A 27,479-nucleotide genomic window follows, 5' to 3' on the forward strand; every position below is an offset into this window, starting at 1 on the left:
TATGATTAAAAATCGCATGCAGAAAGGTCAGAGGGATGTTAGGTGTAGAAAATAAACAATCATATAGGAGAGAGTGAAGGAGTTGTTTAGTTTAGGAGTGAAGGAACAGCGCCTCATATTTCACATGGGCAGCTTGCAGCCCAGCGGTATGAACATCGACTTCGGCCTGGAATAGGCCGCGGGATTTTCTCCGCCCGGCGGGGGCTTCAATGTCGGGAGCCCCGACCGCCCCGATGTGGCAACTACAACAGCCTGACCGCGGGAGAAGGCGGCAGGGGAAGAGAAAAGACATTCTGGCCTTCCATCACAGTGAGGAGGTGACTGGAGGAGACTCACTGTGATGGATGTTTCTTTTGTTTGGTGTTAGTTTATGATTGTATATGTTATTGCATTTTTATTGATTATTCTTATTGGTCTTATTGTTGAACTGCGGGTAATTTTTCATTTCACTACACATTTATGTGTATGTGACAAATAAATGACTATTGACTATTCTCCAACTTTAGATAGTTCCTCTGTCCCTCTCTTCCCCTCCCCCTTCCCAGATCTCCCTCTATCTTCCTGTCTCCACCTATATCCTTCCTTTGTCCCGCCCCCCTGACATCAGTCTGAAGAAGGGTGTCGACCCGAAACGTCACCCATTCCTTCTCTCCTGAGATGCTGCCTGACCTGCTGAGTTACTCCAGCATTCTGTGAATAAATACCTTGCAAGTTGTTTACATTGCTCATGCTAGACGTATCGTTGACCTATTGTGTATAAAACTAGTTTTAGAAGATCCCCTCTGGTAATCTTCCCTCTGTGGCAGAATCCTGTTGTAGAAGCAAAGACCAGCAGATGCTGGTTTACACAAAAGAACACAACGTGCTGGAGTAAATCAGCAGGTCAGGCAGCATCTCCGGTGAACAGGAACAGGTGACGTTTCAGATCGGGGCCAGTCTGCAGATTCAATTCTTCAATTCCTGTTCTTCAGCTCCTGGCACACACTCACAAAACTGAGAACGTAGACTGAAGGTAGGCATAAAAAGCTGGAGTACCTCAGCGGGACAGGCAGCATCTCTGGAGAGAATAAACGGGCGACGTTTTGGGTCGAGACCCTTTTTCAGACCCAGAACCCAGTCTAAAGAAGTGTCTCGACCCGAAACGTCACCCATTCATTCCTTCTCTCCAGAGATGCTGCCCGGCCCGCTGAGTTACTCCAGCGTTTTGTGTCTATCTTCGGTTTAAACCAGCATCTGCAGTTCCTCCCTACACGTGGACTGAAGATATCTGTATACAGGGCAACACCGGGCAGCAAATTATATAGCTATTTACACGGTCTTATTGAAGTCATCTGCGCAGTGATTGTGTTGGATTCAGACATGATCTGCAATGGATTTGTACAAAAAATTCATCTCACATCAAAGCTTTCAATCAGAACAGCGTGCTATCAACAGCTAATGAGGAACGATTCTACAAAGCTTCAATGATCAGCTTATTATATGTTTAAATTAGCTTGAAGGAATGAACGGAAGTGAAGGGGGCTTGGGAGCACTAGAGATAAAATCTGCCTTTGGTTCAATTCACAGCTGTGGCTTAAAGGTTGTGTGACTCGCCCTTATGTTAGCCAGATCCCCTTGGCTTAGTTTAGTTTAATTTAGAGATACAGCGTGGAAACAGGCCCTTCGGCCCACCGAGTCCGCCCCGACCAGCGATCCCGCGCATTAATACCATCCCACACCAGGGACAATTTTACATTTTGCCCAGCCAATTAACCTACAAGCCTGTACGTCTTTGGAGCGTGGGAGGAAACCGAAGTTCTCGGAGAAAACCCACGCAGGTCACGGGGAGAACGTACAAACTCCGTACAGACAAGCACCCGTGGCCAGGATCAGACCCGGGTCTCTGGCATTGTAAGCGTTATAAAGCAGCAACTGCGCCACCGTGCCACCCATAATAAATGTTGGTAATAAATGTTGCAAACTTTCTTCCAGAAGCCTCGTTTCCTTCACTAAATTTATACACTTAATTTCATGAAAAACCTTTACCTCTGCTCATAAAGTCAGGCATCATTTTTACATCTTTCCCATTTCTGATCGTACAGTCTCCAAACTGATACGTTTTAAGGTACCACACAGGCCATATCCTCATGCGTTTGCGTGCAAAGGAAGTTCCAGCACAAAAGGAGGCCATTCAGCCCATCATGCCCACTCTAGTTTAGTTTGGTTTAGTTTAGATATACAGCGTGGAAACAGGCCACTGAGTCCATGCCGAGAGTGAGGAGGGCCGCTTAGAACGTGGGGGATGGGGGGGGGGGGAGAGAACGAGGGTGGTGAGGGGGGAACACTGCGAGGGTCTGCCTGCTGCCACATGAGGTGGCACATGGTAGGTGGTAGATGTGAGAGCTTGTTTAGTTTAGAGATACAGCGTGGAAACAGGCCCTTTCGGCACACCGGGTCCATGCCGACCAGCGATCCCCGCACATTAACACTATCCTATACCCACTAGGGACAATATTTACCAAGCCAATTAACCTACAAACCTGTAGGGTCTTTGGAGTGTGGGAGGAAACCGAAGATCTCGGAGAAAACCCACGCGGGTCACGGGGAGAACGTACAAACCACGTACAGACGGCACCCGTAGTCGGGATCGAACCTGAGTCTCCGGCGCTGCATTTGCTGTAAGGCAGCAACTCTACCGCTGCAGGCAAGAAGAAGCGAAGTGCAAGAGAGAGGAACAGGCACGCAACTCGAGAAGAAATACTGCAAGAAAACCTGCAAGGAACGCAAGAAACGGAAGGAAGAAACTCACGGGACAAGCACCACCCTCACGGAAGCAGCACGAACAGCCAGTAACCCCAGTAATAGCACCATGTTGAGCATGTACCCCGATCCTGCATATCCTGGACATAGTTTAGTGTAGAGGGGAGGGTGGTTTGAATAAACGTGGGTGTGTAAAGGAATATGTGTTGGTCAATTTTGCGATGTGTCGTACGTTCCCCATCTTACAGTCGTGTATATGTCTTGTAGAACTGTGCGTTTTAGAATTCAGAGAAAAAGGTATTCATGTATATGTCTTGTAGAACTGTGCGTTTTATGATTCATAGTCAAAAGTATTCATGTAATTCGGTATGTGTCTTATAGATATGTCTTATAGAACTGTATAAGTATTCATGGACAATAGTCCCAAGCGCTCAATAAAAGCCTTTTCCATTTAAACCCTGGTCTTCAAATCTGGTCTGATTGAGTTTTTTTCTGCACTATCAACGCTCCTGCATCTAAGTCCAGTGTCTAGAACCGTAGGGGGTGAGTGGGTCGAACCACTCACGTGGAATCAGTGTGCGCGGCCTGGTCAAGGGATCAGAGCAAGACACGGGGACCTTAGGTCGGGCGAAAGCTTGGCGCAGAAACCCCTTACAGCACCACCGTGCCGCCCGAAAAGTTCAGCGAACTTTTGTAACTTTGTCAGTATCGTGGCAACACAAAGCATTCCACTGTACCCCGGTATTATTGAATTGAATCATAGAATCATAGAATTCCCCAGCCTGGAGTTCCTCTTGTGGACCTTGTCAGTCAGTATGTCAGGTAAAAAAGATCCCAACTCTTGCTCAACTTACCCCAGCGGTTCAAGTTACCTGGTGATGTCCTGGAGTGGATTATAACTGAGGCGAATACTAGCACCGGCTTTCTCCTCGATAACTATGAACATTGAAGTTTCAGCTCACTTAACCAGCTCTCTCCCCCTCTAGCTCAGGCATAGCTCGGCTGACAACTTGTAATGAGAGAGGCTTTTCAATTATTAATGTGATTTATACTTATGCCATGAAATGTATTAAAAGAGACTGCAAGTACAGTACGGATCACAGCGGGAATAAATTTGAGAAAGCGACTGGGAGAGGATGGAACGAAACTGCGGGGAAAGTAGTAGCCTCCAGCTGAGTTTGAAAGGTGCCAGTAATTTGATGAGAGTTCCTAAGCTAGCAAACAAGAAGCTTTGTGACCTGTCGAAAGTCCCAACCCGTGGGAGGAAGTTGACAAATCGCCTCAGAAGATTGCAGAAACGTGTACATGGAGTTGTACAGCGTGGAAACAGGCACGTTGGCCCAACGTGCCTGCACCATCCACGTGTCCTACCTACACTAGTCCCAACTAGTCCTATACTAGGGAGGCACAGTGGTGCAGCGGTAGAGTTGCTGCCTCACAGCGTCAGAGACACGGTTTCGATCCTGACTACGGGTGCTTATCTGTGCGTTCTCCCTGTGACTGCATGGGTTTTCTCCGGGTGCTCCGGTTTCCTCCCACACTCCAAAGACGTACAGGTTTGGAGGTTAATTGGCTTCAGTAAAGTTGGAAATTGTCCCTAGTGCAAGGGATAGTGCTAGTGTACGGGGTGATCACTGGTCAGCGCGGACTTGGTGGTCTGAAGGGGGAACGTACAAACTCAGTACAGATGTTCCAATTAACTTTAAAAATTCTTTTGATGAATTTTTTTTTAAACAATGGTACCAATGGCAATAGACAATAGACAATAGGTGCAGGAGGAGGCCATTCGGCCCTTCGAGCCAGCACCGCCATTCAATGTGATCATGGCTGATCATTCTCAATCAGTACCCCGTTCCTGCCTTCTCCCCATACCCCCTGACTCCGCTATCCTTAAGAGCTCTACCTAGCTCTCTCTTGCACAAGTCAGCAATAACAGGTCCAATTATAGAAATGTTGATGCAAAATGTCCAGCTTAACACTCCCTGTGACCTGCATGGGTTTTCTCCTTGATCTCCAGTTTCCTCCCACATTCCAAAGACGTACAGGTTCATGGGCTAATTGGCTTGATATATTTGTAAATTGGCCCGAGTGTGTGTAGGATAGCATTAGTGTGTGGGGAATCGCTGGTCGGCATGGACTCGGTGGGCCAAAGGGCCTGTTTCTTCTCTGTATCTCTAAACTAATTGCCGAGACCTGACCATTAAAAAAATCGTGTCTATCTTCGGTGTAAACCAGCATCTGCAGTTCCTTCAGACACACTTACACATGAACGTGTTGTACCCAGATGGACTGCTTATGTACCTGTTAAATTCTGCCATCTTCAGGGCTGGGTGGTTGATTTTTGCTCCCGTTGGAGTCAAGTACGCATGGGTTGAGTTCATCGTTTGAACTCGGTAAAGGTGATGGCACCAGGCCACTGGCTCTCAAGCCCTCACCTGGATGACGTACAGGCAGATAAGATGGGTTCAACTTGACATCATGTTGAGCAAAAACACTGTGGACCGAAGGGTCACATCCCTCATCCCCTCCGGCAATCTTCCCACTGTGATGAGGATGTCTTCGTTCCGTGTGGAGGTTTTCAGTCTCGGGGTAAATTGTCCCTAGAGTGTAAGATAAGACAAGTGTTAGTCGGCGTGGACTTGGTGGGCCAAAGGGCTTGTCTCCACACTGCATCTCTAAACTAAACTTTCAAGGAAAACAGAGAAACATAGAAACATAGAAAATAGGTGCAGGAGTAGGCCATTCGGCCCTTCGAGCCAGCAACGCCATTCAACATGATCATGGCTGATCATCCAGAATCAGTACCCTGTTCTTGCTTTCTCCTCATATCCCTTGATTCCGTTAGCCCCAAGAGCTCTATCTAACTCTCTCTTGAATATATCCAGTGAATTGGCCTCCACTGCCTTCTGTGGCAGAGAATTCCACAGATTCACAACTCCCTGGGTGAATAAGTTTTTCCTCTTCTCAGCCCTAAATGGCCGACCCCTTATTCTTAAACTGTGACCCTAGGTTCTGGACTCCCCCAACATCGGGAACATTTTTTCCTGCATCTAGCCTGTCCAATCCCTTAAGAATTGTATATGTTTCCATAAGATCCCCTCTCATCCTTCTAAATTCCAGTGAATATAAGGAGGTACATCGGGGTCTTACATCTGAGTATCCTGGCTTCAGAGGTTTGCTTATACAGACAGATATCACCAGTCATTTACCATCACTTAGCCCAAGACCCTGGAACTCTCCTAACTTGCATGCACAAGTTTCCCCGTCACATGGACTGCATTAATAATAATAATAATGCATTTTATTTATATAGCGCTTTTCATACACTCAAAGACGCTTTACAGAGATTTAGAGAACATAGGGAAATTAATAAATAGATAAATAAGTAAATAAATAAACGAACAGAGAAAGGAGACAGAAGGTGAGGTGACCTTCAGTGGTTGAAGGCAGTACTGAACAGGTGAGACTTCAGCGATGTTTTGAACGTGGTGAGTGTGGAGGAGTCTCTAACGTTTTGGGGTAGTGAGTTCCATAGGGTGGGAGCAGCGATGGAGAAAGCCCTGTCCCCCCAGGATCTGAGTTTGGTCCGGATGTGGGGGGGATAGGAGATTGGCAGCGGCAGAGCGGAGGGTGCAGGTGGGAGTGTGCCTGTGGAGGAGGTCGGTCAGGTAGGATGGGGCCAGGTTATGGAGGGCTTTGTAGGTGTGAGGTAGTGAGTGACGCACCATGGCAAGGACAGTGAGAGGTGGTAAATAAATATTCACCTTGACCACAATACCAGCATCCCACGAAAGAAGCAGAAAAAAACCCCATCCTTGGACTGTGACTGCATCAAGGGCGCTGCATCACGATGATTCACTGTTATGTTTTCTTGTGGTTTCTGTTCTTTCTTTGAGCACAAAGCAATCTATAATTCCCCGTACAGCCGACCATTCCACTAGCTGCCTATCAATTTGTCATCCAGGTGCAACAAGATTTGCTCTGCAGGATTAAGAGGCGTCCTCATCCTCCCAAACCTTATCCTTCTCCCTCTGCCGTGCCCCGTCCCACCGGAAATTGGAGGAACAGCACCTCATATTTCGCCTGGGCAGCTTGCAGCCCAGTGGTATGAACATTGACTTCTCCAACTTTAGATAGTTGCTCTGTCCCTCTCTTCCCTTCCTCCTTCCCAGATCTCCCTCTATCTTCCTGTCTCCACCTATATCCTTCCTTCATCCAGCCCCCCCTGACATCAGTCTGAAGAAGGGTCCCGACCCAAATTAGCCAGAAAAAGTAGCATACCAGAGGACTGGGAGAAATTCAGAGTCCAGCAGAGGAGGCAAAGGGCTTAATTAGGAAAGGGAAAATAGATTATGAGGGAAAACTGGCAAGGAACATAAAAACAGACTGCAAAAGCTTTTATAGATATGTCAAGAGAAAAAGATTAGTTAAGGCAAATGTAGGTCCCTTGCAGTCGGAAACAGGTGAATTGATCATAGGAAACAAGGAGATGGCAGACCAATTGAACAAATACTTTGGTTCTGTCTTCACTAAGGAAGACATAAATCGTCTGCCGGAAATAGCGGGGGACCGGTGGTCTAATGAGATGGAGGAACTGAGGGAAATCCAGGTTAGTCGGGAAGTGGTGTTAGGTAAATTAAATGGATTAAAGGCAGATAAATCCCCAGGGCCAGATAGGCTGCATCCCAGAGTGCTTAAGGAAGTAGCCTCAGAAATAGTGGATGCATTAGTGATAATTTTTCAAAACTCTTTAGATTCTGGAGTAGTTCCTGAGGACTGGAGGGTAGCTAATGTAACCCTACTTTTTAAAAAGGGAGGGAGAGAGAAAACGGGGAATTATGGACCAGTTAGCCTAACATCGGTAGTGGGGAAAATGCTAGTCAGTTATTAAAGATGTAATAGCATCACATTTGGAAAGTGGTGAAATCATCGGACAAAGTCAGCATGGATTTACCAAAGGCAAATCATGTCTGACGAATCTTATAGAATTTTTCGAGGATGTAACTAGTAGAGTGGATAAGGGAGAACCAGTCGATGTGTTATATCTGGACTTTCAGAAGGCCTTCGACAAGGTCCCACATAGGAGATTGGTGTACAAACTTAAAGCACACGGTATTGAGGGTTCAGTTTTGAGGTGGATAGAAAATTGGTTGGCGGACAGGAAGCAAAGAGTAGGAATAAACGGGTCCTTTTCGGAATGGCAGGCAGTGACTAGTGGGGTACCGCAAGGCTCAGTGCTGGGACCCCAGTTATTTACAGTATATATTAATGATTTGGACGAGGGAATTGAATGCAACATCTCTAAGTTTGCGGATGACACGAAGCTGGGTGGCAGTGTTAGCTGCGAGGAGGATGCTAGGAGGCTGCAGAGTGACTTGGATAGATTAGGCGAGTGGGCAAATGCATGGCAGATGCAATATAATGTGGATAAATGTGAGGTTATCCACTTTGGCGGCAAGAACAGGAAAGCAGAGTATTACCTGAATGGTGACCGATTGGGAGAAGGGGAGATGCAACGTGACCTGGGGGTCATGGTGCACCAGTCATTGAAAGCAAGCATGCAGGTGCAGCAGGCAGTGAAGAAAGCGAATGGTATGTTGGCATTCATAGCAAGAGGATTTGAGTTTAGGAGCAGGGAGGTTCTGCTGCAGTTGTACAGGGCCTTGGTGAGACCGCACCTGGAGTATTGTGTGCAATTTTGGTCTCCTAACCTGAGGAAAGACGTTCTTGCCTTAGAGGGAGTACAGAGAAGGTTCACCAGATTAATCCCTGGGATGGCGGGACTTGCATATGAGGAAAGATTGGATAGACTGGGCTTGTACTCGCTGGAATTTAGAAGACTGAGGGAGGATCTTATAGAAACATATAAAATTCTTAAGGGGTTGGAGAGGCTAGATGCGGGAAGATTGTTCCCGATGTTGGGGGAGTCCAGAACCAGGGGTCAGAGCTTAAGGATAAGGGGGAAGTCTTTTAGGACCAAGATGAGAAAACATTTCTTCACACAGAGAGTGGTGAGTCTGTGGAATTCTCTGCCACAGAAGGTAGTTCAGGCCAGTTCATTGGCTATATTTAAGAGGGAGTTAGATGTGGCCCTTTTTGCTAAAGGGATCAGGGGGTATGGAGAGAAGGCAGTACAGGCTACTGAGCTGGATGATCAGCCATGATCATATTGAATGGCGGTGCAGGCTCGAAGGGCCGAATGGCCTACTCCTGCACCTATTTTCTATGTTTCTATGTTTCTATTCCTTCTATCCTGAGATGCTGCCTGACCTGCTGAGCTACTCCAGCATTTTGTGAATAAATACCTTCGATTTGTACCAGCATCTGCAGTTATTTTCTTACACTGACTTAACCTCGTAGAGTCACTGCCTCTCAGCCCTCGAGGCATGGGTTCAAACCTGACCTTGGGTGCTGCCTGTGTGGAGTTTGCACGCTCCCTCTTGCAACCATGTGGGTGTGCCGGTTTCCTCCCACATTCCCAAGATGTGCAGATTTGTAGGTTAATCGGCTTCTGTAAATTGCCCCTACTGTGTAGGATAGAACTAGTGAACGGGTGGTCGCTGGTTGGTGTGGACTCATTGGGTCAAAGGGCCTGCTTTCATGCTGTATCTCTAAACGAAACTTTGCCCTTTCGCCCACAATGTCCATGCCGGACATGACACCAAGCAAAACTCATCTCTTTTGCCTGCCCGTGATCCATATCCATCCATTCCCTGCATATCCATGCAACAGGCTCTGAAACACCACCATCGTATCTGTCTCTACCAGCAAGTCTGGCAGTGCAGTACACTGGGTAGAACATCCCAAATAGTCGAGGCCCTCTGAGGGAAAAAACTTCTCTTCTTCTCCCTCCGAAACGGTCAACCACTTGTCCAGTGTCCTTGCCTCCTAGTGTTAGGAAGCCACACCAGGGATGACATCCTCTCTGCTGTATTTTCTTTCCATGCCATCACCTGCCTCTACTATTTCAGAGATCGGTGAATTCTTCCCCGACAAACATCTGCTCTGAACTGCAAATAAACTTTTACATTAAACAATCCACCAGACATATCAGCAAAGAAGAAAAATCCACCCACAATGTCTGAACGGAAGTTTGAAAACAAGATGTTCTTTTATTGTAGCAACAAGGAATTGTAGATGCTGGTCTACACCAAAGATCGGCGCAGGGTGCAGGAGTAACTCAGCGGGCCAGGCAGCATCTCTGGAGATTATGCACAGATTTCTGCAGAAGGGTTTCGACCTGAAACGTCACCTGTCCAGTTTCTCCAGGGACGCTGTATCACAAAGTGCTGGCATTACTCAGCAGGTCAGGCACCATTCCCGGAAAACGTGGATAGGTTACGTTTCGGGTCAGAACCCTTCTTCATGGGTCTGATGATGATCACCTGTGTAGTGCTGGTTCCCTGCCCCTGTAGTGCCTTGGAGCTTCCCAACTTCTCATTGAAGCATGTTAGTACCCCAAGTTCATAGGTAATAGACAATAGACAATAGACAATAGACAATAGGTGCAGGAGTAGGCCATTCAGCCCTTCGAGCCAGCACCGCCATTCAATGCGATCATGGCTGATCACTCTCAATCAGTACCCCGTTCCTGCCTTCTCCCCATACCCCCTCACTCCACTATCCTTAAGAGCTCTATACAGCTCTCTCTTGAAAGCATCCAACGAACTGGCCTCCACTGCCTTCTGAGACAGAGAATTCCACACCTTCACCACTCTCTGACTGAAAAAGTTCTTCCTCATCTCCGTTCTAAATGGCCTTCTTCACAGTGGCACAGCGGTAGAGTTGCTGCCTTACAGCGAATGCAGCGCCGGAGACGCAGGTTCGATCCTGACTACGGGCGCCGTCTGTACGGAGTTTGTACGTTCTCCCCGTGACCTGCGTGGGTTTCCTCCGAGATCTTCGGTTTCCTCCCACACTCCAAAGACGTACCGGTATGTAGGTTAATTGGCTGGGCAAATGTAAAAAATTATCCCTAGTGTGTGTAGGATAGTGTTAATGTGCGGGGATCGCTGGGCGGCGCGGACCCGGTGGGCCGAAGGGCCTGTTTCCGCGCTGTATCTCTAAATCTAAAAAAAAATCTAAATATGTGCATATCGTCCATACATTGAAGCCAGATTCATTATTGTTTGGATACAAGGTTCAGATAGATGGTCATAAACATCACTGTAGTCACTCAGCAATGACAGATGAACAGTGTGATACATTTGTAAAAGTTTACTGGCAAATGGTCCTTGGAGAACCTAGGGTGATGGAGGAACTGAAGGAAATCCACATTAGGCAGGAAATGGTTTTGGGTAGACTGATGGGACTGAAGGCTGATAAATCCCCAGGGCCTGATGGTCTGCATCCCAGAGTACTTAAGGAGGTGGCTCTAGAAATAGTGGAAGCATTGGAGATCATTTTTCAATGTTCTATAGATTCAGGATCAGTTCCTGTGGATTGGAGAATAGCAAATGTTATCCCACTTTTTAAGAAAGGAGGGAGAGAGAAAACGGGTAATTATAGACCAGTTAGTCTGACATCAGTGGTGGGGAAAATGCTGGAGTCAATTATAAAAGACGAAATTGCTGAGCATTTGGATAGCAGTAACGGGATCGTTCCGAGTCAGCATGGATTTACGAAGGGGAAATCATGCTTGACAAATCTACTGGAATTTTTTGAGGATGTAACTAGGAAAATTGACAAGGGAGAGTCAGTGGATGTGGTGTACCTCGACTTTCAGAAAGCCTTCGACAAGGTCCCACATAGGAGATTAGTGGGCAAAATTAGGGCACATGGTATTGGGGGTAGGGTACTGACATGGATAGAAAATTGGTTAACAGACAGAAAGCAAAGAGTGGGGATAAATGGGTCCCTTTCGGAATGGCAGGCAGTGACCAGTGGGGTACCGCAAGGTTCGGTGCTGGGACCCCAGCTATTTACGATATACATTAATGACTTAGACGAAGGGATTAAAAGTACCATTAGCAAATTTGCAGATGATACTAAGTTGGGGGGTAGTGTGAATTGTGAGGAAGATGCAATAAGGCTGCAGGGTGACCTGGACAGGTTGTGTGAGTGGGCGGATACATGGCAGATGCAGTTTAATGTAGATAAGTGTGAGGTTATTCACTTTGGAAGTAAGAATAGAAAGGCAGATTATTATCTGAATGGTGTCAAGTTAGGAGGAGGGGGAGTTCAACGAGATCTGGGTGTCCTAGTGCATCAGTCAATGAAAGGAAGCATGCAGGTTCAGCAGGCAGTGAAGAAAGCCAATGGAATGTTGGCCTTCGTAACAAGAGGAGTTGAGTATAGGAGCAAAGAGGTCCTTCTACAGTTGTACCGGGCCCTGGTGAGACCGCACCTGGAGTACTGTGTGCAGTTTTGGTCTCCAAATTTGAGGAAGGATATTCTTGCTATGGAGGGCGTGCAGCGTAGGTTCACTAGATTAATTCCCGGAATGGCGGGACTGTCGTATGTTGAAAGGCTGGAGCGATTGGGCTTGTATACACTGGAATTTAGAAGGATGAGGGGGGATCTTATTGAAACATATAAGATAATTAGGGGATTGGACACATTAGAGGCAGATAACATGTTCCCAATGTTGGGGGAGTCCAGAACAAGGGGCCACAGTTTGAGAATAAGGGGTAGGCCATTTAGAACGGAGATGAGGAAGAACTTTTTCAGTCAGAGGGTGGTGAAGGTGTGGAATTCTCTGCCTCAGAAGGCAGTGGAGGCCAGTTCGTTGGATGCTTTCAAGAGAGAGCTGGATAGAGCTCTTAAGGATAGCGGAGTGAGGGGGTATGGGGAGAAGGCAGGAACGGGGTACTGATTGATAGTGATCAGCCATGATCGCATTGAATGGCGGTGCTGGCTCGAAGGGCTGAATGGCCTACTCCTGCACCTATTGTCTATTGTCTATTGTCTATTGTCTATGTCAGATAACCGATCTGATTTCCTCTGACAAATTGTTTCTGTGTTGGTTCAAGTCTTGCGTGTTGTCTCGTTAAATCTCAGTGCCTCGTGCCTTTAACCCAGTCCTAGGCCTCATCAAACATTGATTTGTCTTGTGCTGCAGAAGGCACTTTCAACAGTTGTGTGCCTAATAAACCACTTGAGTCCACAAGATGACTCACTTTAAATCTTAATTTCACCGAATCAAATAAATCGTCTGTCCAGTTATCTGGAGGATGTGGGCAGACATTTCCAATAGACACCGTGTGCATTTATCAGCTTTCCTTTCGTTAAGAATAAGGGGTGGGCCATTTAGAACTGAGATGAGGAGAAACTTTTTCAGTCAGAGAGTTGTGAATCTGTGGAATTCTCTGCCTCAGAAGGCAGTGGAGGCCAATTCTCTGAATGCATTCAAGAGAGAGCTAGATAGAGCTCTTAAGGATAGCGGAGTCAGGGGGTATGGGGAGAAGGCAGGAACGGGGTACTGATTGAGAATGATCAGCCATGATCACATTGAATGGCGGTGCTGGCTCGAAGGGCCGAATGGTCTCCTCATGCACCTATTGTCTATTGTCTATTGGCTCAATGGCACAAATTGAAGAACAGTAAAACTACAGAAGCTGAACCTCAGAGGGAAAGGCTGAGAGATAAAGCCCCTGTCCCACTCAGGCGATTGTTTAGGCGACTACAGGTGACTAGGCCGTCGCCACACGGTTGCCGGGGTGTCGCCTGTACGGTCGTGAGTCGTCTCCAAAGGGCCGTAGCGTTTTTCTGGTCGCCGCTGGATTTTGAAATGTTAAAACATTTTCGCCGATTGTTGGTTTGACGCCAATGATGGTAGTTTAACGTCTCCTGACGTGGGCGCTGTCGTAGGTTGTCGCCAGGTTACGTAGCTTGTCGCCGGTGCCGACTTCGGTGAATTCCATTGGCGACCACCTACGTCAACCGGCGACAGGTACCGGCGTCAGAACCGGAGTCGGAAATGACGTGAATTGTCTTCAGTTGTCACCGACACGGTCGTATGGCGGGGCGGACGTGATGGGCCGAATGGCCAGATTCGACTCCTATTACTTACGGCCTTGTGGGCTCTGACAGAGATTCCACCAGCTCCAGACACCTTGTCACTTTCCTTCTGCTTTCCTCATCTCCGCACAAGTTGGAGGGATTCCAAGCTTCCAGCAGAACGGAAGCAGGATCATGTTCATTGTCAGTAAAATCTGAATTAGAAATCAAAGCATTCTCTCCAATAGCTTTTGGCAGCTGCATTTTATTTGCATTCATTGTCTTCCTTCCTCAAACAATATGTTCAAATAATCATATTCTTTCCTCCCCCCCCCCCCCCCCTCCCATCAACTCCATCTATACCAAGTCCACGCCAACCATTGATCATCCTTGCACTAGATATATGTTATCGCAGGTAGACACAAAATGCTGGAGTAACTCAGCGGGTCAGGCAGCATCTCTGGAGAGAAGGAATGGGTGACATTTCGGGTCGAGACCCTTCTTCAGACTGATGTCAGGGGAGGGGGCGGGACATTGCCTCAGTGGGCTCAGTGGGCCGAAGGGCTCATTTCCACACTGCCTCTCTAAACTAAACTGCTTTTCGTTCCTCAGCCCTGGCGAGTTCTTCAACAGTTTCTGGGTTTTTTTGGTCAATTGCCCAATAATTGGATCAGAAGCCTTTGACTGTTCCTCGGTACACGTGACATAAACTAAGCTAAATTAAATAAGCATCAGCAAATGCAAGTATGTTCTATACAATGGCTACAACAGCATTAAACCTTGAGGAATAACTATTCTGGATGCTGTAGAACGCAAGGATATGTATGCAAGATAAAATATTGTAACCATAAAATGAAGCCAAGTAGAATGCTGGAACAAATCTCAACATGTGCTCACGTTTATCTGATTGGCCTGATGACAAAAGATTGGTCAATAATATGACCAAAATACTTCGGTCTGTATTATTTTTAATTTCTTTGTTTCCAAAGAAGAATGTAACGGGACCTTCAAAGCACAGGGGGAGCAAGTGGGGAGTTTAACACGCAACTGGACAAGGTTGTACATTATCTTTGACGTCAGTGTAAAGGACAACTGCCCTGTGCTTGAACCTAGTGTTAGCATCAACTGGACAGTGAAGTCTTAAAGGTTCGCTCACAATACACGAGTATGTTGAGCCGTCCGCAGTGTACAGATACATGATAAAGGGAATAATGTCAATAACGATTAGTGCAAGATAAAGTCCGCTAAAGTCCGATCAAAGACAGTCCGAGGGTCTCCAGTGAGGTAGATAGTAGCCCAGGACCACTCTCGAGCAGTTGGCAGGATGGTTCAGTTGCCTGATAACAGCTGGGAAGAAACTGTACCTGAATCTGGAGGTTCCTCGTGCCTAGTGCCCAATGCTCCTTCTCCATTTTTGAGTGATCACTGCCTGGAATTCAATTGGGGATTCCAGGCTGAAGAATGGTCTCGACCCGAAACGTCACCCATTCCTCCTCTCCAAAGATGTTGCCTGTCCCGCTGAGTTACTCCAGCTTTTTGTGTCTATCTTCGGTTTAAACCAGCATCTGCAGTTCCTTCCTACACTATTTCAAAGAGACATAGGGAATATCATTGACCTGTATTCATTATCCATCTTGTAATCTCTTGATGCATTGAAACTCAGAGCAGAGCGCTTCTTTCAGGAGTCTGGTTTGGGCAGATGGACACCAAGATGACCCTCGAGATGGTCTGCACTTTGAAGCCATCCAATATCTTCACAGAGGAACCGCAGGCTTGGTTGGCCCCTGCGTACATAGGCAGCTACCTGCCCTTGACTCGATTCGCAGGCAAGTCTAAGAAGGGCAATGCAGGGGTCACCGACCTGTCCATGCAGCCTCACCCACGCAACCCTACTGCCGTGACTCCACAGCTCACAACATGTGCCCACTTGATCTTCAAACCTGCAGTAAGCGCTCAGAGGTCACACACAACAATAGGCAGGAAACCTACTTAAGTACTGAAAATATACGTACAATTATGGACAAAGTAAACACATGGGATGATCAATGAATCGTGCAGTATTTTTTTGAAGGCAGAGATATCTGAATTTACACAAAGCTAAGAAAAATTGACCACTATTGAGGATCTGGACTGGTTTCTCTTGTGCACGATTGTGAAGGGTCATTCTGCCAAGAGATTTCATTCCCCGAGCCTCCTGATTAATAGTTGTCCTTCACCCATTTACTGTTGGAAACAGATGTCTAAGGAAGATTGTCGAGTGGCTGCCAAGCTTGCCTCCATTGTCTGACTGAATGGTTTGGGGAATGTCCAAGATCAGGAAAGGTAAACCAGGGCAGTGAACTCTGGATGACTTTCTTTAGATTTTAGAGCTACATTGTGAAACAGGCCCTTTGGCCCACAGAGTCCATGCCGACCGGCGATCACTCCGTACATTAGCACTATCCTGTACACTAGGAACAATTTACAATTTTACCTAGCCTAACTAACCTACAAACCTATACGTCTTTGGAGTGTGGGAGGTAACCGGAGCACCCGGAGAAAACCCATGCAGTCACGGGTAGAACTTACAAACTCCGTGCAGACAGCACCCGTGGTCAGGATCGAACCTGGGTCTCTGGCGATGTAAGGCAGCAACTCTACTGCTGTGCCACTGTGCCGCCCTTCCTCAAAGCATTTCCAGTATGTTCAGCACATGGCCTCCCATAATCTTGCCCAAACTAACTTTGATCGCATTACACGTATTTCCCCCAAATAAGAAAGGAAACAAACTATTTTGTTTTAATGCCCTCCTTGATCTTTCTCCTGTGTATCCAATAACAAAGCAAAGACGACGAATGATCAAATTCTGTGGAGAACTGGACAATCCTGGAAGTTGGCCAAATTACAACATTGAATCTTTATACAACCGTTTGATTTATGTTAGCAGCTGACCCCAGCCTTTGCCATTTCAGCTGAACTTAGACATAACAATTAGATGACTGATTAAAAAGTACAGGTCTCTGAGCTTTGAGGGAGGGAATTAGTCCCACACCTCCAATTCTTCCTGTCACACCACCCAACTGTTTCTTTTCTTTTTATTACCCTGCTTAACAATAGACAATAGACAATAGGTGCAGGAGTCGGCCATTCGGCCCTTCGAGCCAGCACCGCCATTCAATGTGATCATGGCTGATCATTCTCAATCAGTACCCCGTTCCTGCTTTCTCCCCATACCCCCTGACTCCGCTATCCTTAAGAGCTCTATCTAGCTCTCTCTTGAATGTATTCAGAGAATTGGCCTCCACTGCCCTCTGAGGCAGAGAATTCCACAGATTCACAGCTCTCTGACTGAAAAAGTTTTTCCTCATCTCTGTTCTAAATGGCCTACCCCTTATTCTTAAACTGTGGCCCCTGGTTCTGGACTCCCCCAACATTGGGAACATGTTTCCTGCCTCTAACATGTCCAACCCCTTAATAACCTTGTTCAGAAACAAAAAAAACAACTCGAGTCTGTTCAGCAATCAGTATTGATTAATCTGAAGCAAAGATCTGGCATAAACGCTATCAGCCTCCATATTGAACCGTTATTGTGGTCTTGGAGCACTGGCCAAGCAATAAATAACGATTTGTGTAACTCCAATCCAAGATCAAGGCAAGAGATTTAGCTGGGCAAACAACCTGAGAGGCACTAAGAATAGAAACACAAGATGCAAATGAAACAAAGTTTACAAGGAAGGGATTTGAAAGTAGGATGTCAGAGGGAAATTAAAAAGGTTAAGAAAACTGAGAGAATAAAGGGCAATGGTATAATTTCTACACTCAACACCGATGGATGAAGGCCAATGTACTGAAAGACTTCTTGACCACCTTGTCTACCTGTAGAGCCACTTTCAATGAACTATGTGCCTACATTCCTGGATGAAGCAGGTAGAATTAAAATAGCAATTGTCTGGATTACAGAAAATGGACAATAGTTGTGAATGAAACTGAAAATAACAGGGAAATCATACATTTATATAACGTAGACAATGACACAGGTGTACAGCCATGTATTTCATAAATTCATAAGTGATAGGAGCAGAATTTGGCCATTCAGCTCATCAAGTCTGCTGTGCCATTCAGCCATGGCTGATCTATCTTTTCCTTTCGACCCCTGACACCGCACCAATCTAGCAATCTTTGCCCTAAAAAGGTCCATTGACTTGGCTTCCACAGCCTTTTGTGGCAATTAATTCCACAGATTTACTACCCTCTGGCTAAAGATGTTCTTCCTCATCTCATTCCCAAAGGTATGTCCTTTTATTCTGCTCCTAAAATTTATTTAAATGTTTTTGTCATTTTCCGTCATTTGCCGCTTTCATTCTATGTGCTTCCGTTCTGCCACTGCACCTTCTCATATCATATCATATCATATATATACAGCCAGAAACAGGCCTTTTCGGCCCTCCAAGTCCGTGCCGCCCAGCGATCCCCGTACATTAACACTATCCTACACCCACTAGGGACAATTTTTACATTTACCCAGCCAATTAACCTACATACCTGTACGTCTTTGGAGTGTGGGAGGAAACCGAAGATCTCGGAGAAAACCCACGCAGGTCACGGGGAGAACGTACAAACTCCTTACAGTGCAGCACCCGTAGTCAGGATCGAACCTAAGTCTCCGGCGCTGCATTCGCTGTAAAGCAGCAACTCTACCGCTGCGCTACCGTGCGCTACCGTGCCGCCCTGTTCTCACGGACTTGTGAAACACCATATAAGCAACGTGATGGCACATTACCCACGTTATATCTCCATTATTTCATTGGATAAGGTTAGATAATTTTCTTCCCTGAAGGTGGATAGTGAACATTTGTTTCTCCGTTTTATTACAATCTGGTAGTTTCACAGTCATTGTGATTGGCATGAGTTTTAGATTGCCAATGTGTCTAAGTGCTTGGACTTAAATTCTCCCTTTAAACTTCATTTGATCTTTGTCTCCAGATAATTGGACTATGCCTCTGGGTTTTGATTCAATCATAACTGCTGTGTAAGCATATCAGCTAAGGAAATATTCCAAAGAGCTATTGAAAAATGACTGGTTTATCTTAGCGATTTGGATGAAAAAGTAAGGAGCATGATTAGCAAGTTTGCGGATGACACTAAAGTGGGCGATATCATACATAGCAATGTGGAGGAAAGAACTGCAGATGGTGGTTTAAACCAAAGATAGACCCAAAATGCTGGAGTAACTCAGCGAGACAGGCAGCATCTCTGGAGAGAAGGATTGGGTGACGTTTCGGGTCGAGACCTCTGAAGAAGGGCCTTGACCCGAAACGTCACCCATTCCTTCTCTCCAGAGATGCCACTTGTTACTCCAGCATTCTGTGTCTATCCTAGATAGAAATGGTGGTTATCGGAAATCGCAGCTGGATCTTGATCTGTGGAGCAAGTGGACCGAGAAAGGGTTAATGGAGATGAATGGGAGTTTTTTTTAGATTTTAGATTTAGAGATACAGCGCAGAAACAGGCCCTTCGGCCCACCTGGTCCGCGCCGCCCAGCGATCCCCGCACATTAACACTATCCTACACCCACTAGGGACAATTTATTTTAATTTATTTTACATTTGCCCAGCCAATTATCCTACATACCTGTACGTCTTTGGAGTGTGGGAGGAAACCGAGGATCTCGGAGAAAACCCACGCAGGTCACGGGGAGAACGTACAACCTCCGTACAGACGGCGCCCGTAGTCAGGATCGAACCTGAGTCTCCGGCGCTGCATTCGCTGTAAGGCAGCAACTCTACCGCTGCGCCACCGTGCTTCCCATTCACAGGTCTTGTGAAGTCAAACCAGGGTACGACCTTCAGTAAATGGCAGGAGGCTGAGGGGTGTTGTAGAGCAGAGGGATCCAGGAATGCAGGCACATAGTTCCTTGAAAGTGGCTTCACAGGTAGATAGGTTGGTCAAGAAGGCTTTCGGTACATTGGCCCTCATCAGTCAGGGTGTTGAGTATGGAAGTTAGGATGCTATACCACATGCTGAAAAGAGCACAGAGAAGATTTATGAGGATGTTGCCAGTACTTAAGGGCCTGAGCTATTGGGAGTGTTTGCACAAGTTAGGACTTTATTTCTTGGAAGCCCAGGAGGATGAGGGGTGCTCTTAGAGGTTTAAGACGATGAGGAGAGTAGATAGGGTGAATGCACGGAGTCTTTTACCCAGAGTGGGTGAATCAAGAACCAGAGGACATAGGTTTAAGATGAGAGGTGAAAGATTTAATAGGAACCCGAGGGGCAACCTTTTCCACACAGAGGGTGATGGGGTTTATGGAATGAGCTGCCAGAGGGGATACTTGAGGCAGGTACAATGCCAACATTTAAAAGACATTTAGATAGGTACAAGGATAGGATAGGTTTAGAGGGATATGGGTCAAAAGCGGGTGGGTGGGACTAGTTTAGATGGGGCATCTTGGTCAGCATGGGCAAGTTGGGCTGATGGGCCTGTTTCCATGCTGTATGTCTGTGAGTCTATGTTAGAGAGAGAGGACATAGAGGTATATCGGGAAAAGCTGCAGGACATACTGAGGGTTATACAGCTTGCCAGTGTGGGAGAACATAAAGGGCTATGGTAATGGGAGGTGTAGGAATCAAACAGGCTGCTTTGACTTGGATATTATTCAGCTATTTGAGTGTTGTTGGAGTAGAATTCACACATGCAAATGCCGTGTTCGATCATAGCAGGGGCGTGTAAGAAGCTGGGACATTTTTGTGACTGTGGAGTTGCACGACGAAAGATTTTGAAGGGATCTGATGCAGTTAAAAAGTAGTTCACTCCTTTTCAACATTTGTTAAAGCTGAAGAAGGTCATAGCCTCAGAATTAAAGTGCGCTCTTTTAGAAAGGGGGTGAGGAGGAACTTCTTTAGTCAGATAGTAGTTAATGTGTGGAACTCATTGCCACAGAGGTTCTGTGGAGGCCAAGTCAGTGGATATTTTTAAGGCAGATATAGATTAGATTGGATTAGAGGGCAGGAAAATGGGATTAGGAGGCAGCAATCAGCCATGATTGAATGGCAGAGTAGATACAATGGGCCGAATGGCCTAATTCTACTCCTATAACTTGTGAAGATGTGAACTTGTGAATAGAGGCCGTAAGAGTAGAACAACGACAAAGATTAATTCCACGTGTTTAAAAGTTGTAAGACTTTGCTCTGAAAAATACACAAAAGTTCATGTGATAGGAGCAGAATTAGGCCATTCGGCCCATCAAGTCTACTCCGTCATTCAATCATGGCCGATCTATCTCTCTCTCCTAACCCCATTCTCCTGCCTTCTCCCCATAAGACTCGACACCTGTACTAATCAAGAATCTACCTATCTCTGCCTTAAAAATATCCATTGACTTGCCCTCCACAGTCTTCTGTGGCAAAGAATTCCACAGATTCACCACCCAAGCAAAAGGAACAACCCCTGAATTTAAATAAGGCCATCACAATCTCAAAATATTTTTGAGCTCAAAGGATTTTGAAAGTGCAGTCATTGTTGTAACATCGCGATGGTAGCACACAACAAAAAGCTTTTCACTGTACCTCGGTACACATGACAATAAACTAAACTGTGGACAACTCTATGGCAGACAGTTGGTGAACAGTACACTGATACATGTGCAGGAAGGAACTGAAGAAGTCAGTCAGAGTTTCAGTCTGAAGAAGGGTCTCAACCCAAAACGTCATCCATTCCTTCTCTCCAGTGATGCTGCCTGTGAATTACTCCAACATTTTGTGTCTATCTTCAGTGTGCTGATAAATCGGTTTTGGTGGTGTGGTAAGAGATGGGATTTGGCCAGGACACCAGACATTGCTCCATTATAGCCATTCACCCTCTCGTGAATAAAAAACAGCTGCCAGTGTTCTCTAGACCGCAGGGAAAGTGAAAAGGATAGTGATAGGAATAGTGATAAGACTTCTTCCAAATGATTGGGGATTTTGATGGGATGGATTAACAGGTGGTGATTAAACAGACATAGACACAAGAGACAGCAGATACTGGAATCTTGTGCAAAAATACAAGGAGAGCCCCACCCCAAAACCTCCACTCCCCATTTCCTTCCACAGATGCTGCCTGACAGGTTGAGTTCTTCCGGCACAACAAAGCTAGAGATCATAGAAGGGACAATTTTGAGGAGACAATGAGGATGTAGGGGAAAAATTGCAGATCCTGGTTTAAATCAAAGGTCAACACAACATGCCGGAGTATCTCAGCGGGTCAGGCAGCATCTCGGCAGAGAAGAAATGGGTGACGTTTCGGGTCGAGACCCTTCTTCAGACAGTCTGCCTTCGTCAGTCTGAAGTAGGGTCTCGACCCGAAATGCCACTCATTCCTTCTCTCCCGAGATGCTGCCTGGCCCGTTGAGTTACTCCGGCATTTTGTGTTTACCTTCAATGTTATGAGGATGTTGCCAGGACTTGAGCTGTAGGAGGAGGTTGAGCAGGCTAAGACTTCATTCCTTGGAGCGCAGGAGGATGAGGGGTGATCTTGTAAGGTGTACAAGACCGTGAGAGGAGTAGATCACGTAAATGGAGACAGTCTTTTACCCAGAGTAGGGGAATCAAGACCCAGAGGACATAGGTTTAAGGTGTAAGGGGAAAGATTTAACAGGAACCTGAGGGGCAGATTTTTCTTCACACAAAGCGTGGTGGGTAGATGGGACAAGCTGCCAGAGGAGAAAATTGAGGCAGATACTTTTACAATGTTTAAGGAACATTTGGACAGGCACGTGGGTGGATAGGACATGTCTAGAAGGATATTGGACCAAAGCCAGTAGGCAGGTGGGACGAGTGCAGATGGGGCATGTTGGTCGGCGTGGGCAAGTTGGGCTCTATGACAAGTTATGACGCGAATTAATCTTCAGAAAGAGCAGAGGAAGCAAATTTTAAAAGTGACATTTAAAAAACGAGAGGGCCAACTGTGAGCGGACGTCAGCTGGAAGGAAGTTCGCAGTTGTGAGGAGAACCGCGTCCTCGTTGTCACTGAGGGCGCTGAGGAATGTGTTGGAAAGTGGGAGGGTGACATTCTTCCGAGTGCCCCGGGCGACGCAACTGAAACTGCAATGAGCTGGCTTCGGAAACAGACCCAGCGTGGATGCATTGAAATGACATTCCACCCATAACTTTACGCGCAGCAGTAAAATGGACGAAAATAGACACAAGATGCTGGAGTAACTCAGCTGGTCAGGCAGCATCTCAGCAGACTGTCGAAGGGTCTCGACCTGAAGCGTCACCTGTCCCTTCTCTCCAGAGATGCTGCCCCGAGCCGCTGAGTTACTCCAGCTGTTTGTGTCAATCTTCGGTTCAAACCGGCATCTGCGGTTCCTTCTAGCACAGAACCGAAATGAATGTTTCATTCGTCAGAGTCTAAATGGCCCATCTCCGCGTCAGGCAGTCGGGTTTGACGGAGCCTGGCGCTGCTGACCTCTGGGGCGGTGGGGGTGGGGGTGAGGTGAGGTGTGGGGCTGGGGTGTGGGGTGTAGGTGTGGGGGTGGGAGAGGGGTGTAGGTGTGGGGGTGGGGTTGGGGGTGTGGGGATGGGGTGTGGGGCTGGGGGTGGGGTGTAGGGCTGGGGGTGAGGTGGGGGGTGGGGGTGAGGTGGGGTGGGGTGTGGAGCGTGGGGTGAGGTGGGGTGTGGGGGTGTAGGGGTGAGGTGGGGTGGGAGTGGAGTGTGGGGGTAGGGGTGGGGTGTAGGTGTGGGGGTGGAGTGTGGGGGGTAGGTGTGGGGGTGTGGGTGGGGGATGGTGGGGGTGTGGGTGTGGGGAGGGAACCAGCCGGCGACCGGCACCTCCAGAAGAACACGCGGCGCCGGGACATGAGCGGCCGGATCACGCACACGCTGACGCCGGCTGATGTCCGAGAATTAGCTGGGCACAGTCTCAATCAGTCTCGACCCGAAACGACAGCCATCCCTTCTCTCCAGAAATACCGCCTGCCCCCGCTGAATTACTCCAGTATTTTGCAGGGTCTCTCTTCGTTGTAAACCAGCATCTGCAGTTCCTTCCTACACAAACCTCACGGCGTTGATGCTGCTCGTTCAGAGGTCTGTCTAAAACTGTGCATTCTTGGACTGCAATGTAATGTTGTCGCCGGGGACTTGCCTGATGGAGAATCAATCACACAGCGCACTACCGATCTATCAAAAGGTAGATCGGACCTTGCAAGGGGCAAGTGTGTTTGATTGCCATCGGAAGAATAAAATTCTCACCTGCTGCTCTTTAAACTGCCCCGTTAACCGAATAATCAATAATACCACATATCAATAATAGTAATATCAGGTGACCAAAACAGTGCCAAACCCAAGTCCGCAGTCTGAAGAAGGGTCTCGACCCGAAACGTCGCCCATTCCTTCTCTCCTGGGATACTGACTGACCCGCTGAGTTACTCCAGCATTTTGTGAAATAAACAATGAATTCTAACCAAGGTCCACACACACTAAATGCCGGAGTAACTCAGCGGGTCATGCAGCATCTCTGGAGAGAAGGAACAGGTGAGACCCCTTTCTGGTCGAGACCCTTCTTCAGACTCCGAAATGTCACCCATTCCTTCTCTCCAGTGATGCTGCCTGTCCCGCTGAGTTACTCCAGCGTTTAGTGTCGATCTTCGGCGAGAGCAGTTCCTTTTTACACACAATGGATTAAAACGCACAGTTGCCGGAGTGAACCGTCTTCCTAGTCCCGGGCAGTATGCACTTTACTCCAGGTACGGTCAGAGGGGTCTCCGTGTGGGCAATTGAAGAGGAGGGGGGTGGAAGGGGGAGGTCCCACGGTTTGTTATCGCCCTCCCTCCCTCCCCGAGCACTGACGTCTCCCGTGCGAAGAGGTTGTTTTTAAATCCACCCGCGACCGCCTCCCATTTCCTAGTGTGTGTCTGTCAGACAACACCTGTGGTTGAAACCGCCGGGCAAGGCTAGACACTCGCCGCCGCCGACCACTCAAAGCTCCACAAGGATCAGCAAAGTTTCACTGCGAAGCTCCAGCGAAGACCTGGCATCTGAAGGGGGAGGCCGTGAGCGATATCTGTCGCCCGGGATCTCCGTGCCCAACATGCGCGGAGCTTGTAAAGGGTAGAGGGGACGATCAGACTGTGGGGGGGCTGGTTCTCTCTGGAGAGGGAAGGGAAGGAGGACGAGGGGAGGGTTGTCAGACCCCGCCGCCATGGACATCGCCGCTGCCAATGGCTCCTGGAATGACTCCAGCCCCGGCAACGACACCGAGTTGTTGGACACCAAATTCTTGCAATCCAAGTGGTTGATCATCCTCTGGGCGCTCGCCTACTCCATCATCGTGGCCGTGGCCGTGTGCGGTAACCTGGTGGTCATGTGGATTATCCTGGCGCACAAGAGGATGAGGACGGTCACCAACTACCTGTTGGTCAACCTGGCCTTCGCCGAGGCCTCCATGGCCGCGTTCAACACCGTCATCAACTTTGTCTACAGCATCCATAACGACTGGTACTTCGGCGCCGGCTACTGCCGCTTCCAAAACTTCTTCCCCATCACTGCTATGTTCGCGAGCATCTACTCCATGACCGCCATCGCCCTGGACAGGTGAACTTTCTAACGGGGCTTCCAACCCCCATTTTCCTCCTGGGGTAAATAAAGTTCTATCGTATCGTACCGTATCGTATCGTAACTGTATTCGCCCCCCGGAGAAGCGTGCGAGGGTAATGCATTTGGGGAGGGAGTCCGTGGGATTAGAGGGACAGAGGTGGTCTTGCAAATGTGCAGGAAGGAACTGCAGATGCTGCTTTAAACCGAAGATAGACACAAAACATAGAAACATAGAAAATAGGTGCAGGAGTAGGCCATTCGGCCCTTCGAGCCTGCACCGCCATTCAATATGATCATGGCTGATCATCCAACTCAGTAGCCTGTACCTGCCTTCTCTCCATACCCCCTGATCCCTTTAGCCACAAGGGCCACATCTAACTCCCTCTTAAATATAGCCAATGAACTGGCCTCAACTACCTTCTGTGGCAGAGAATTCCACAGACTCACCACTCTCTGTGTGAAGAAATGTTTTCTCATCTCGGTCCTAAAAGACTTCCCCCTTATCCTTAAGCTGTGACCCCTGGTTCTGGACTTCCCCAACATCGGGAACAATCTTCCCGCAAATTGGAGCCATATCTCATTCACTCGTTCTACATCTCTCGTTTCCATTTCTCCAGACTCTCAGTCTGAAGAAGGGTCTCGACCCGAAACGTTACCCGTTCGTTTTTTTTTCTCCAGAGGTGCTGCCTGACCCGCTGGGTCACTCCAGTGTGTTGTGTCTCTGACGATTCGTGGCGAGGCAGGTCCACACATCCCTGAAGACAGCGGTATCCACAAATAGACGCGGGTAGTTAAGGAGCGCACGGGATACTCGACGTTCAAGTATAAGAACGAACGGGGCGGCATAAAATATTAGGCAGACGATCGGTAGGAAAACATGGGAGATCCTCGCATTTACAGTACAGGTCCAGTCAGGTACAAAATATTAGGCACGTCATTCATCACGGTGGCTAAGAAAGCATGAGATCCTCGCGTTAGGGTACATGGTCCATAAGTCATAGGAGCAGAATTAGACCATTCGGCCCATCAAGTCTACACCGCCATTTAATCATGGCTGATCTGTCTCTCCCTCCTAACCCCATTCTCAATAGACAATAGGCGCAGGAGTAGGCCATTCGGCCCTTCGAGCCAGCACCCCCATTCAATGTGATCATGGCTGATCATTCTCAATCAGTACCCCGTTCCTGCTTTCTCCCCATACCCCCTGACTCCGCTATCCTTAAGAGCTCTATCTAACTCTCTCTTGAATGTATTCAGAGAATTGGCCTCCACTGCCCTCTGAGGCAGAGAATTCCACAGATTCACAACTCTCTGACTAAAAAAGTTTTTCCTCATCTTCGTTCTAAATGGCCTACCCCTTATTCTTAAACTGTAGCCCCTGGTTCTGGACTCCCCCAACATTGGGAACATGTTTCCTGCCTCTAACATGTCCAACCCCTTAATAATCTCCTGCCTTCTCTTGGAAATACCTGCATTCTCTGTTCATGGGAAGTCATCAAATAAGGACGGGAACCACCAGCTCAGCAGTGCGTCTGCTGATTGAATTCACCCCACTCCTCAGGTTTTTAACCAGCCTTACCATCTTCGTGTGTAGCAAGGAGCCGCAGATGCTGGTTTACACCGAAGATTGGGCACAAAATGCTGGAGTAACTCAGCGGCATCTCAGGAGAGGAGGGATGGGTGACGTTTCGGGTCGAGACCCTTCTTCAGTTAGGGGAGAGGGAAACTAGAGATATGGAAGGGAAAGGTGTGAAAACGGCAGTAAATAACCATCTTAGTCCATAAGACCATACGTGATAGTAGAATTAGGCCATTCGGCCCATCAGGTCTACTCCGCCATTCAATCATGGCTGATCTATCTTTCCCTCTCACCATTTTCCTGCCTCCTCCCCTTCAAGACCAGAAGGGTATAAATTATAGCATAGATCACGGATTACGGTGGTTAAAATAAAAGCATGCGAGATACTCGAGTTTGAGGAAAACACCAGAAAGGTATGAAATATTAGAGAGATCACAGCGAGCCAATTCTCTGAATGCACTCAAGAGAGAGCTGGATAGAGCTCTTAAGGATAGCGGAGTCAGGGGGTATGGGGAGAAGGCAGGAAAGGGGTACTGATTGAGAATGAGCAGCCATGATCACATTGAATGGCGGTGCTGGCTCGAAGGGTCGAATGGCCTCCTCCTGCACCTATTGTCTATTGAGCCCAATGTTTACCGCCAGGTCACCGCGCTACAGGGATCACTTGGGA

The 27,479-nt window shown here is 47.5% G+C and overlaps 2 protein-coding genes across 3 annotated transcripts in view; one reads left to right on the forward strand and one right to left on the reverse strand.

Moving 5' to 3' along the window:
- The window catches only part of LOC144610469 (tetraspanin-15-like), a 171,923-nt gene extending 147,859 nt beyond the window's left edge, over positions 1 to 24,064 (reverse strand). The window contains exons 1-2 of one of the 2 annotated variants that reach the window (XM_078429204.1): positions 23,978 to 24,064; positions 5,175 to 5,339 (exon numbers count right to left, since the gene is read on the reverse strand). The gene's annotated coding sequence lies outside the window, so the exon portion shown is untranslated. Of the gene's footprint in view, positions 1 to 5,040; positions 5,141 to 5,174; positions 5,340 to 23,977 lie in introns of those variants that run through there. The other variant, XM_078429205.1, reaches the window with a different exon arrangement.
- A 311-nt stretch (positions 24,065 to 24,375) lies between these two features.
- LOC144610468 (substance-P receptor-like) overlaps positions 24,376 to 27,479 on the forward strand; it is a 62,982-nt gene continuing 59,878 nt past the window's right edge. The window contains exon 1 of the mRNA XM_078429202.1: positions 24,376 to 25,227. Within this exon, the coding sequence (XP_078285328.1) occupies positions 24,836 to 25,227 (392 nt within the window). The 5' untranslated portion in view covers positions 24,376 to 24,835. The remainder of the gene's footprint in view (positions 25,228 to 27,479) is intronic.

The sequence above is a fragment of the Rhinoraja longicauda genome, chromosome 36, assembly GCF_053455715.1.
Source record: "Rhinoraja longicauda isolate Sanriku21f chromosome 36, sRhiLon1.1, whole genome shotgun sequence".
Classification (NCBI taxonomy): Eukaryota; Metazoa; Chordata; class Chondrichthyes; order Rajiformes; family Arhynchobatidae; genus Rhinoraja; species Rhinoraja longicauda.